The sequence below is a fragment of the Lissotriton vulgaris genome, chromosome 9 (genome assembly GCF_964263255.1).
Source record: "Lissotriton vulgaris chromosome 9, aLisVul1.2, whole genome shotgun sequence".
NCBI classification, from domain to species: domain Eukaryota; kingdom Metazoa; phylum Chordata; class Amphibia; order Caudata; family Salamandridae; genus Lissotriton; species Lissotriton vulgaris.
Genome location: NC_141697.1, coordinates 253135754 through 253149629, shown reverse-complemented (window position 1 = coordinate 253149629; position 13876 = coordinate 253135754). Strand labels below are relative to the sequence as shown.

Sequence of the window (13876 nt, the reverse complement as noted above, 5' to 3'; positions counted from 1 at the left end):
TCCCTCCGCTGACCCCAACAATCTCAAAAATTATCATCCAATCTTTCTGCTCCCTACCTGGCCACAGTTCTTGAGAAAGCCATCAACCAGCAGTTCATCGAATTCCTGGAACAAAACCATTTACTGGACGCCTCTCAATCAGGATACCGTGCCAACCACAGCACTGAGACCTCACTGATTGCCGCCACAGACAACGTCAGAGCACTCCTCAACCGTGGAGAAACCATGGCACTGATCCTCCTCGACCTCTCCGCAGCTTTCAACACAGTCTCCAGCAACTCCCACATCAACAGACTCTACAACACAGGCATACGCCAAGGCTCCCTCAAGTGGACCACCTCCTTCTTTACAGGACACAAACAGAGCATCCCACTGCCTCCCTTCACCTCCGCACCCAAAGACATCATATGCAGTGTGCCACAAGAATGCTCCCTCAGCCCCACCCTGTTCAACACCTACATGACCCCCATTACAGACGTCCTCAGATCCCATGGACTCCGCATATTCCCCTACGCAGATGACACAACTGATCCTCCCGATCACCGAGCACCCCTCCAATGCCAAAACCAACTTCTTCAACGCCACGACCAACCTAGCCAAATGGATGAGAGACAACTGCCTCCAACTCAACTCTGACACAAATGAAGTACTGGTCTTTGGTAAGAACACCTTTGCATTGGACCACAGCTGTTGGCCTGCAGAACTCCGACCCATGCCTACACCGACTAACTGACCATGTACGCAACCTCACCATCATCCACAATTTGATTTACAGGTATTCAAAGGTTGTTGAGTGTTACAAATTACAGACCGCTTACAGCATTGGTTTTCACACCCCCAAGAAAATTTGGAAATGCATGGCGCATTCTACAACACATTTGTCATTAGATATTAAGCTGTATTTCTAAAGTATAGTAAATGATGACTTTACTGTGCACTAGTATAGGACAATCTTTGTTGGGGCTCTTTAACGATTCCCTCACTATCACCAACAGTTTCTCCTAACTCTTCTTAATCCCTCTCTCACATGCATTTCATTTGTTTTTGGTGCTTCTCATACCAGTAACGCCAAGACGCGTGAGGGTATTCGTGCGCTGTATACATTTTATTAACATAACATAACATATATTGTGTCGGAGCACTTTACATCACACACACATATGTGTGTAAATCAGTGTCTACAAAATGTTACGTTGGGCAAAGGAGACTACAAGGTGTAGGATGCACGTCACCCATACTGGTAGGCATTTTTTAAGTGTGTTTGGTCTGAAGAAGCACAAACTCAGGATTCAGAACATAACATTGTGGTTAGGGTTGACTTTAATTATATGAATTTATTTCACACCAAACATGCATTTTTTAACAACAAGGGGCTAATGAAAAACTGGGAAACAGCCATAACTTTCTAACCAATACAAAGCAGCTCTTTGAGCGCAGTTCATAGCTCACTGTGCTGGATTATGATTGTCATTTATGAACTACACAATAACTAAAGAATCTATGTAACAAAAGCAGTAACCCAGTGAGCTGCGTACATAAAATACTGTATTTTGATAGCACAGTACACATTTTTGCAGCAGGCATATTAACCCTCTGCACTACCTTATCAAAACTGCCACTGGACAAAACTCCCATCTCTCTCCAGCAGGTACATTAATCACCAGAGTTATTGTGACACTTTTATTGTTGCCTGAAAACTGCTGGATATACAAGGAACTTAGCAATGCTTTCAAAACTACTACACTGCTACAAAACCAGCCCCCAGTAAAAACAAGCATTTACAATGCAATGGTTTTGCCTTTGTTAAAGTTAGAGCTATTGGCATTGCTCTTGACATTATTTTTAATTATGTGTTTTTTTTAAAACATAAATAAATGGCATTGTCATTTACAATGCCAATAGCTTAATCGCTCGCAAATGCATGACCTCTTGCATTTTACACCCACACAGAGCCACACACGCAAAGCCACCCACACAATCTGCACTCTGCACTCTGCACTCTGCACTCTGCACTCTGCACTCTGCACTCTGCACTCTGCACTCTGAACGGGACGGCCCCGGCAAACACGGGACGCCTGCTCACCCTGATTATACACCATACCAGGCCCCGTTTCTGGGCACCTCGGTGGCAATTGACCAGTTGTGATATTTATGGTACGCACTCCTGGATGAAGATCAAGGTATAGATGTCTTAGTAGGAGGCACTGCTGCTTAGGGCGGCGATAATTTGACTATCACTATGCCAAGAGCCAGGACGTCACTTACAGAGCATGGCTTCCACTCGCCTCCCTTGATTTAAAGATGCGTACGAGTGCCTGTAGTCTGGGTACCACTTGCGCAACGCCCCATGCTCAGTGAAGGTCACCGTGTGCAGATGTCAAACGTCTGCCATTCAGGTTCAGAGAGGCAGATATTTTCCCGCAGACGTGCTTGCGCTCAGGAAAGGGAGTATATATGTGTGGCACCGACAGTAACCTGGAAGTGAGGGCAGATGAAACCCCCATCCCCGCCGCTCTTCCAGGGGCTCCCAGAGGAGGTGCAGGCTGCGTGATTAATAATATTTTAGCGTGGCTGTCCTCTCGGGTTGGGTTTTTTGACGCACAAGCTGTTAAATCACTCTGGAGGTGGAAGGCCCTGACATGTCTCCGGTTACGAAAACAAGCCCCGAAAATGAATGAAATTATTTCTGTGCGAGGGAAGAGCTTACGCACTGTCCACAGAGGTCACACCGCAGAATTGGGTGGGAATTAAGCGTCCCCAGATGTGCCTCGTGCTCCTCTTCGTGCCGGAGTTCAGCATAGCTGGAATATTTGGTGTCTTCTGCTGCAGCAACAGCTCTGAAGAGCCAGCAACAATTTGCAGTCTGCCCTGGCTGGATGGACTGGCCCCTGGGATAGGGTGGGGACCACATTAAGGTTGACGGGCAGTCATAGGAAGTGACTGTAAGAACCTACTAAATCCATGTTTTAGGGAACTGTGTTTTTCCATCCAGAATACATCTTCGAGCTCCCCATGATTTCATAAAAATCCATGTGATTACATGTGATAGCCTGACGGGGTGTCTGAAATCTATACTGTGGAATTAAACACACCATTACGCAGCTTGTAAACTGTGCCAACACGTCGCCAGTAGTTCATTATAAATCAGATTCGAGGCCAGCTTTAAAGTGTTGAATGTGCGGTAATACGCAGGTGGAATCCTGCTTTCCTGTACTGAACCCCAGCTGTGGAGTAAATAAACACCCACTCTTAATTTCTGCTTTATTCTATGTGGGAGACTATAATCACCTTATAAAGGCTTGCACAATATTTTCAGCAGGCGTGAGATGACGTAATAAGAAGGTAATGTAGCAGAGTTGCTCCGTTTGCCAAAGAGATCGGTGCTGTTGTGTTTACACATACTGTGGCAGGGTTTGTAAAGATACCTACTTCAGCACTGACTGTGCAGAGTTTCTTAACATTTCCCTGCACAGAGCGGTGTTTGTAAAGTTCTCTCCTCTGCAGCCTAATGCAGTGTCTGCAAGTTGTCTGTGCAGCACTGAAAGTGCGGCGTTTGTAAAAGGAACCCCGAACACTGCTGTGTTTGTGAAGTAGTTTGCGCAGCCCTGCACAGTGCAGTGACACCCTGCGGCGGTCCCCTCCGGCACCTGTGTACAGCGCACTGTTTGTAAAGACACCCACGGAGCCCCGTAGACGTGAGTGGAAAGTTCCTTCCACAGCCCTGCTCGCGGCAGTGTTTGCAGTGCACCCATGCCAACCCGCACGTGGCAGCAAGCACTTCAAGTTATACATGGCATTTCCTGGTCGGTAGGGGCGCTGCCTCTGCCCCCAGAGCTGGCACCATTGGCTGGAGACAACTCTGCACACACGGAGTTTGCAACACTCGGATAGATACAGGAGAGGATGGGGTCCTACGTAACCCCAAGACACGGGAAGGGTGGGTTGGGGCAGGAACAGTGTTCATAGAATAAAAAGGTGACATATCCAGCAGTGAGGCGTGAGATCCTCGTGTGTGGGGCGCTATGCGGGGGGGGGGGGGGGGGGGCTCAACTCCGCGCTTTTGTTATCCTGACTGTCGTTTTCCTTGGCGCACTTTCCCCTGGAAAACACCCAGCATACCTTATCCACGAGTCCCTGCTGAGGAAACACCCTACCCGACCGACAAGTCTTCCTTTAATTCTGGATATTTGTATTTTTAGGTATCAAAACCTAGCCTCGCCAGGAGCCAACGTTCACTAACCTTTCCCTGTCACTTCCTCTTAAATAGCGGATATATTTCCCAGACAAAAAAAGTTTTTAACAGTCCCACGAGCTTCCAAGGCGATTAGCGTGCATTAAACGTGGCGCTCCAGCCGGAAGAAAGGAATGTTATCAAAATATTTCTCTTTTTGAGACGAAGGTGTACTTGCATATAATCTTCTAAAGGCAGGGGTTTGCAGGAGGGCAGTAAAACAATTCCTTGACAGAACAAATATTTCTAGAATTATTGAGAGAGGCATTAATATGTGTATCCGGACACCAAAGGTGTATATGAAACTGTATTTGTGTTCCACAAAAATAGATATATCTATAGGGGTGGGGCTCTGAAATATGGACGTGTCGAGTTCAGAAATGTGTACTTCCTTGAAATGTAAAGTTATATATAATATTCCATTTCTGTCAGTGAAACTGAAAAAATACATCGGCGATTTTTCCCAATAATTAATAACATCGATGCGTGCCTCTGTTTGAACGTGCTCTCTACCGACGGGGAAATAAAAGGCGTGCACCTTTTATTCATCTCTCCCTTCGATTGTGTGCCGTGGGCTTCCCGTGGGTGCTGCAGGTGGTGGCAAGGTTTGTGTCCCTAGGAAACACACGGATTTAGGAGTCTTATCTGTCAAACGGGCCATGTTATATATACAAATTAAAACGTCATGGATTTGTTGGAATTCATTGGAAACGAACGGTCACTGTTTTATGGTTGGTGCCCTTTTGAGACGCACGGTTTTTGAACAAAATTCTGTCAGATGTGTATGCATTATTTTCATTAATTATCAACATCTGACGTGTGTTTGAACAGATTTTATTACTTTGAAGTTTACCACATGCGGTCGTTTTCGGTGTGGCCTGTTTTGGCATGTGTGGAATGTTCGTGTGAATTTAAGGTACTGCTCCTCTCAATAAACGTGTTGTATTGTTTTAAACAGAAATGGAACATTTTTGCCGTATCCTCACACGTAGTAATAACAGGCTACAAAGAGCGCGACATTTCTCACACGTCGGCAAGCCCGTGGCTATTGTAATCATGCAAGGTGGGCTTTGGAACCGGGTTGTAGTCTCGGCGTCGGCTCGCCACCCTGTTATTCTGGGCAAATCTCTTTAACTCCCCCTACCCAAAAACAAACGGCAAACTGATTGCGTCCTTGTGTAATTTAACCGGTGCTCGTCCAAAGATTTCTAATGTTTTTGAGGCGAGTTCATGCTATATAAAAAACTGCCAGAAAAAAACACTGGTTGCTTTCTGCGTTTTCAACTCCTCTAAGTCGATTTTGCTCCCGGGAGCAGACTGAGCTGGCCGCCAAACGGCACTTTTCGAACAAGATTTTCAGGGCCGTCGGAGCTCGGAAACACGAGAGGGACGGGGGGAGAGGGGCGGGAGAGGACACGGACGGCGGGAGACACCGGAGCAGGAAGGCGGGTGCCGGCAATGCCGGAACAGATTCGGGGGCGTTCCCGGCTTTTGGCTGACGTCGCGTGACGTAGCCAAAAGCCAAAAATTCTCGGGAACGCCCTCGAATCTGGTCCGGCATTGACGGACAGGCCCGTCTTCCAATGGCTAGCCTCCATTTATGGTGCTAGCCAATGAAAGACGGAGGCCGTTCCTGTCTCCCGTATAGATCTCAAGAGGTTTTTGCCTGCGCAAAAAAGATGCGCAGAGCGCATCTTTTCGCGAGGCAAAACCTAAAAACAGCCTCCTACCCTTCCAGCCTCCTGGGAAAATCCCGATGCCTGGTACTGCCTATCCGCCAATGGTGCCCTTCACCTTTACCTAGACCCTCTCTCATGGGTATTTCATTTCTTTTATTGTATTGTATTTGCATTTTATAGAGCTTACTACCCCTGTCAAAGTGCTTATTCGGTGAGTAGCACGCTACTCCGGAACCCATAAAGGATTAGTGGTGAACTAGTATAGTGTAAAATATTAAAGTAATTTGAGTGGTGGATATGTTAGTCAGTTCTTTAGATTGAGAAGGATAGTAAAGGGATAGCGAAGGGAAAAAGGTTTGCTTTATATAGCGCTTGCTACCCCTAATGGGTTGTTAAACTGCTTTTTCGGTGAGTAGCATGATACTTCGGAACCCATAAAGAGTTAGTGGTGAATTCGTATAGTGAAAATATGAAAGTAATTTGAGTGGTGGATATGTCAGCTAGATTATTTGGATTGAGAAAGATAGTGGAGGGATAGAGAAGGGAAAAAAGGTTTGAATTTATATAGCGCTTGCTATCCCTGATGGGGGGTTGTAATGGTTTCTTTCGGTGAGTAGCATGCTAATCTGGAACCCATACATAGTGCTTGTCATGCCAAGTATGTAGGGCAGGGTGTCAGAGCGCGTTAAATCACTCACAAATTATATTGAGACAATGACTCATATAAATGTGTAAGTCAATGTATAGGAAATGTTACATAAGACAATGAGGGCTACAAGGTGTAAGAGTCGGATGTCATCAATAATGGTAGGTATTATATCTTAAGAGTGGGTGGCCTGAGAAGTCAGGCTCCTGCGAGAGAATGCGCTGCCCACCTGGGACCGTTTAAGGAGAGAGACAGCCCTGCGAAGTTCTCCTGAGGAAAGAGCGCTGTCTGAGCCAGAAGTTTCCGCGAAGAGAGCGTGCACCAACACCACCAAATCTGGACACGAGGGAGTTGTCTCTGCAAACAGCCAAAGTGAAAGTGGGCATGCGCGCTCAATTTCAAATAACGAGCCAGCATTTGCCAGAAACCTAACCCTCCCAAGTCACGGCAAACCAAGATGGCGTCGGCCTGTCCAGATGGACCGTCCTAAAAGTGGACAAGGTGGTAAACCAAAAGCGCGCATGCACTCTCCTCGCATGGCGAGGTGAGTGCATGCGCGCTGCTAACGCCAGGCGAGACCTAAAAAGAGCTTAGCCAGTTTGGAATGCCAAACCATGGGTAATACATAACAGCCATGGCTGCAGTGCCCCTGCCAACAAGGTAAACATTTTATTAATAAGTCTTCCCAATCCCACATGATTTATCAATCAATATCAGATATATATATTATTTTGAAAATTCAACCATTTTTTGCCTAATAGCTTAAGAGTTCTGAAAATAAACACATTTTCATCTGAAATACACTTTATTCAATTTTAAAATACATATATTATTTGATCCAAGCACAAGCTTCTGATTTATTAGGCTGGAGTGGACACAGGAAAGCTACTTACAAGGAGCCGGAGAGATACTTGTTGGCGAAGCCTAGCGTAGAGGTTTGTGGGTGAATTGAATAGCTGGATTACGTGACATGGAGTGGTGTGGTGTGTCCTATGAGGGCGTATGTGATTGAGTGGGGTGACAGTTGGTGCATTGGTTCGTTTAGGAGAGATGGTGCGCAAGGTGTTTGTACTTGCAGTAAACTCTAAGTTGATGTTAAGGAATGTTTAAGTTCAAGAATGGAGGTACATGTGAAAAGAGGGCACACAGTGTGTCTGTATGTATGTATGCATGAGGGATGAGTATAAAGGGAGTGTGTGTGAGAGAGAGATACAATGAAGTGCATGAGTGAAACTTGGTGAGATGTGCTGTGCGAGTGTGGAGTAACATGGATGCAATGTATGGCTTTCATGAAATATGCTAGAGGAAAGCTGTGAGAGCTTGCTGCATGGGTGGAGTCATATGTGTCAGTATAGCTCATTCTAATTGCACTGTCCATTGTGAGCGTGTGTGTTGAATAGGTGCACTCTATTGGTGCAGTCAGTAGTATGAGTAAATCATGTGTGGGCATGACAGTGTGTGTATGATGTGTATGTGTAGCGCGATATGGTGTCCTGTGCAGCAGGGCAGGTACTGGGAGGGCATCATGATAAGGGATGTGACCTGCATTGGTATCTGTACCCTGTGTGGGTGCAGAGGTATGAGGGGCCTATTGCGGAGGAACGTGGGTGCTCTGTGCCCGTGTATTTGGTAAGAGTGTTTGATCTTCATATGTGAAAGCAGCTGCATTGTGGTGCCCAGTGTGGATGCATGTGGTTGTACACGAGTGAACTGTGTGGGTGTAGGTAGTCATGGGGGCTTCTGGTGGTATGTTTTGGTGTGGGTGCATATGATCATATTGGGACTCCATTTGTCCATGTGGAAATATGGATGTATGGGTGTGGAAAGATAATGGTGATGTGTAGCTGTGGATGAAGTCTGTGCAATATGTCAGTGTGAAGATATGGTGTACTTTATGTAGGTGCCAGGTGAGATAGGGATTACCTCTGTGGATATAGAGATTTGCGTTTTTGGTGTGTACGTGTATGTTGATGTGAGGGCACCTTGTGTGGGTGCGATGGGATGCCCTCCACTGGTGCAAATAGGAGTGCCCTGGTCTGCTGACCTTACCTTATGGGTCAGCGCTGTGTGCAGCAGGTACCCAGCCTGAGTGTGCACCAGACCCTTCGGCTTCCCAGTGCTCCCCGATGTGTACAGCAGGAACAGCACGTCCTCGCTGTCCATGGCAACCGGAGCACATGTTATATCCTCCTTCATCATTTCCTGCCATTGAGATTGGAGAAAGGGAAGAACAGTTCATGAAAACTATCAAAGAAGGAACAAAACAACTTAGGGGAGAATAGCCAGAAATCCTACCAGCCAACTCCATGAGGTTAATAGCTTCCAGACTTCATTGAACTGCATCTAGGGGAGGCTTGCCTGGGGGATGTGTGACAGGGAAGGTCAATGGGCTATAAACTTAGGAGAGGTGTCTGGCAAGGAGGATAAATGAGGGTTAACACAGAGAGATGTTTAATTTGGTAGACAAATGAGGGTTACCTTCAGAGAGATGTCTTCCAAGGAGGATCGATGAGAGTAACCCCCAAAGAATCTCTAATGTACCGCATCAATGAGGGTAACGTCCAGGTAGGTGACAGCGGTGATAGCGGACGGATGGGCAATCGCTCGAGAGATGTCTACAGTGAAGGTTCAATACAGGACTGACTTTGCCAGGGAGGATCAATGAAGGTATCTTTAAAAAAGGTTTACTGAGTACATCAGAGAGGGATACTGACTGGAGAGAATCTGCTATGAAGCCTCAATGAGGATACTCTAAGGAAAGATATTGGCTGAAAAGGATGGTGACCTCTAGGGATATGCATCACTGAGAGGTAATCACCTGACATATGTTTGATAAGGAGGATCAAGGAGAAGTAACCTCAAGAAAGAAATCGGACCTGGAATATTAAAGATTCAGTAGGACACTAGAGCAAATATTAAACCTAAACGAGGGTATAAATGATATGGTTAAAATAGGATCGGTAAACTTAAACATATGAAAGGAAGGATGTGTTGACACCAACCAGATTACTTCCAGCCATGAGACCTGTCACCCAGGGCCAAATTCCTTAGGCAGACCCCAAATGTAGTCAACCTGTGCAGAGAAGAAACTAAACGTAGATAACCTAGGAGGTACACTACAAGAAAACCTACACTCACAGTCTATATTGCTCCAAGAGCACTACAGCTCCTTGAATAAGATGCTCTGGGGGCAGTACCACCCTCACACTGTGGTGCTCAGTGCAGCCTGCTAGAGCTGTACAGATATGTTTGTGAGGGGGCAGCATTGATGTATAGGAAGGAGCTGCAGCACTGAAGGGCTCCTGCACTTCACATCTTTAGGAGCATGTTGACCTTTAACGTGCTTATAAGGAGAACTGTAAACAAATATAATGAAGTCCCTTGTCCAGCTTGGGAAGAGATTTAAACGGGAAGGGTTTGCCCTAAAACGTTACAGTAACCCAGTTCAAATGACCAGTCCAGTCCTGGATCCTCTTCTTCAAATGATTAATGCATTTGACCAATTTTACTGCTTGAAGTTTGACATTTCTGCACAACTTTATTTTAGACTTAATGTAAGAGCAAAGACAGAACTTTAGTTAAACAATGTGTTATGGTGTTTAATAACTAGGGCCAATGGTGGACTAGGTAGTCGTGAACTGTCAACCATTTTCATGTTGGTACTCTAAGGTTGAATTAATGTAAGAAAAAAACCTGCAATGAGGCTTCTCCTGGGGGCATGGTCTTGGTGCTCATCTTTTACTGAGCCTGGTTCGATGTTCTCACAAACTAGTATAAACCAGGACAGAAGTTTTGGGAGAACAGTGTTTACCCAAGACCAAGTAATTTGGTAAGTAGTAGACCCAAGTCTCCCATGTAGGACTGCTTGTTTCAAGGCACAAAACATTCCCATTATACAAGATGTTCCTGAGTAAAACTCTATTGCAGTCTCCACAGTTATATCCAATATGAGGTGGCTTTCTTTCCCGTTTTGTTGTCTCCCATTTACTACCACGGTTTAGACTGAGCATAAATACTTTGGAGCGTTGCAAAAAACAGGAGCAGAAGTCCCTTTTTGATGTTCAAAAAGTGATCATCCTGGTTTCCTCAGTGTCCAATTTTCCCAGATCACCAGACTGGGATTGGAGTAGTTCTGGTGGTGAGGTTGGGGCACTGCCTTCCACAGGAAATTGCCACCATGTTGGGTACACACCCCAGAGTTATCAATACGGTGCCTATTAACAGTTTATCCTGATAAGTGGGTAAAGGCAGGATAAGAGTTCAAGTTTCCTAATGCCCTCACTATAGACTGCTCATTGGTCCACATCTAGTGGGTAGGAGGGGTAGATGTGTATCAGAGAATTGCCCATCTTCTTGCTTGGGGATCCTGTCAGGGTATTTTTTTTATTTCACTCTGTACAATACTATTTTCTAAGCTCTCTCAATGTTTGAAGATGAGTGAAAAAAGGAAGAGATGATTAGTGGGCAGTATCCATGGTTTATACAGTCATCTACCATTGGTGTCCCAGGGCCTGAGTTACTATTCCAATTCCAATTGGTTAAGCAAGTTCCTCCAGTAGTACACTGGCCTTTCCAGTGGTGGTGATAGAAAGCAGGCAAGATTAATTCCATGAGGCGACAAAGGGACTTTAATTAATAATGAGTATAACACACTAATAACACTCAAATACAATGTCTGTCAGACATACATTTTTAAAGAGACTGTAGAGCTAATTTAGATGGGAGGCAAATCCCAAAAACGCACTCTACGAATCATTATCCCTCCCATATAAATGTCTTCTGATGACTCTGTGCATGCAAGTGACCATACAAAGGTTGTCACTCTAGTTCTGAATGTAGTAGAATCCCCTGCCTTTGGTGGTGTGAGGGTAAGACACTTTCCACAAGATAGTATAATTCCCAGCTTATTGCGGTCTGACTCACAGAGTCGTATGCCTCATCCCAATCCCTGATCTCAATCCATAGCATTTGCCTATGGGAGCCTTACCTCTTCCAGGGAAAGGTCCAGCTTTGACATGGGCACCTTAAGATCCGTCCGCATGGCCACCAGCACCCGCTTCACCGACGGGCAGTTCTTCACTGCCTCATCCACAGTCTTCTTAAGTTCTGTGATCTTCCCACCTCGCAGGCCCTGATTCACGGTGACCACCAGCTGAGACTCAGCTGTCGGGAGACAGAGGTGCACATTTTTACAACGTTCTTTAGCCATGGTCCTGTTGCTTTACTTATTCCAGACTGCATTCCTCTAGATTGAAGTTTCTCACCGATTGATCAATATCTTCCTCTAATGTCCCCTCTGCATGCCACATTATCCTAAAGCCCTACTCAATCTAGAGCTCTTCCTTCACCAACCATGGCTCTCTCCATTACCCACTTTCGCCCATAGACAACCTCCCTGTCTTCCAGTGCAGGGTGCAGACGAGCCCTACAGAAGGGAGGGGCAATGAAGTCTTAAAGCACACCAGGGGTCACTGACAGCAGTACGGATATGATGTATGACCACCTTTAGTCATAGCACACATTCCCCAGATAAAAGACCAATTGTATTTTGCCATTCACTATTATACGCCACAAGTACAGGGACACCTGCCTGGCCACCGGGGCAGTTAGTTTAACACTGAAGGAAAGGGTTGACTAGGGAGGCTTTTCTGTAGATTATGAATTTTCTAATTCTAGTTTTATTTGCTCCCAAGAAGCTAAAGCCAGAAATGAATGTTCCCTTCAAGCAGAAGCAGGTTGGAGAGAAGGCTGGAGAAGAAGGGCTGGAAGGAGGGTAGAGCACCCCTGTACTGGCAAACAGGATGTTTGTTAATGTCCACGAAGGCCCCTTTCAGGCCTTAGAGTCTCCCTGCAGAGAGCCAGGTCACACTTCAAGTTCTACCCAAAGAAGGTAGAGGCGGTCACACTGCCCTCGTGTTAAGCAGAGTGTGTCCGAGCATTGCTGATTATCTTTTGTAGTCAATACATTCCTCTTAATTTCCTGAAATACTTTAAAATCTGGTGATCTAGGCCCAGATTACAGATTGAGCAGTGAAGAGTTTCTGTGTGGAACTGTTGTGTGCTCAATCACGTGTAAACCATCGTTTTGGTACTTAGATTTACAGGGTGGGGGAACAGCAGACCAGATTTTACTATCCAGAAAATCTAGCTGCATTAGGAATGAGCAGCAATGCATCCTGGTACTGCTCCCTTTACCCCGCCCAGCCCCGTTCTGTGACACAGAGGCAGCAAATAATGCTCGTATAATGCTTTCTCCCACCATCCCCCACACGCTCGCCCCGCCTCCTCCCATGCACCAGCTGCCTCCTTACAGATGGGAGCAAATGTGAGCGTTAATCCCCATGGGAAAGGGAAAACCCTGCTAAATTCTGCTCAGTAAAACTGTATCTGCACAGCTATTCCCATTCCAGGGAGAAAACTTGTAATTGTATGTTACTTTTCAGGATGTTACCACACTGTACCGGTATTTACGAAGCAGGGCTGCCACCCACCAGTACTGTGTAACTCGTAATTGGAACCCTAGTGGCAAGCCATATCTTGCTCTCATAGCCATAATTAGAGCAATATCACATCTGCATCTGGCATCAAAACACTTTATACAATTACAAATCATTAATTCAGCAAGCTGTGCAAAGAGGGAAAGATCAGGTTAGCTCACCGGAGTACAAGACCATCATGTGTGGGGTGGGGGGTGAGGGCTTGCAGACCATTAGTATCTCGACCCAGGGTGCCAGTCAGCTTTTGGCAGAGTACACTTACCATCCCGGATTCTGTCTGCCAAGGCCTCAGCGCTGAACCCTGCAAAGACCACATTGTGGATGGCCCCAATGCGGGCACATGCCAGCATGGTGGCCACTGCCATTGGGCATGAGGGCATGTAGATGGTGACTCGGTCCCCCTTCCTGATGCCGTGTCGCTTCAGAGTATTTCCCAGTCGACAGGTCATCTCCAGCAGCTCTCTGTCAAGAGAAAGAGTTCTTGTTGTAGGGAGATGAAGGTGTTTCCCAGACTGACACACAGACAGTGGATATACCCTCCGGACAAACTGATACACAGGCACCTCTTCACTGACATTCAGATACACCCTGACATGCCAATGTAACTTCACTGATGCATGAATACAACAATAGTGAAAGATGTACACCCCTTCACTGATACACTGGAAAACAAGCATTAAAAATGCAATAGGTCTCGCCTTTAATTAAGGTAAAGGCATCTGCTTTGCTATACAATACCATTAGCAAAGCAAATGGCTTTAACTTAATAAAAGGCGAGACCTATTGCATTTTCAATGCTTGTTTTTGCTGTTACTGCTATGAA

At 45.9% G+C, this 13876-nt stretch overlaps 1 protein-coding gene across 1 annotated transcript in view; it reads right to left on the bottom strand.

The window, feature by feature from the left end:
- Positions 1-13876, bottom strand: part of LOC147689948 (acetyl-coenzyme A synthetase 2-like, mitochondrial) — a 230693-nt gene that overhangs the window by 136279 nt on the left and 80538 nt on the right. Inside the window, exons 3-5 of the mRNA XM_086937480.1 lie at positions 13316-13515; positions 11544-11719; positions 8606-8758 (exon numbers count right to left, since the gene is read on the bottom strand). Coding sequence (XP_086793606.1) covers positions 8606-8758; positions 11544-11719; positions 13316-13515 — 529 coding nt within the window. The remainder of the gene's footprint in view (positions 1-8605; positions 8759-11543; positions 11720-13315; positions 13516-13876) is intronic.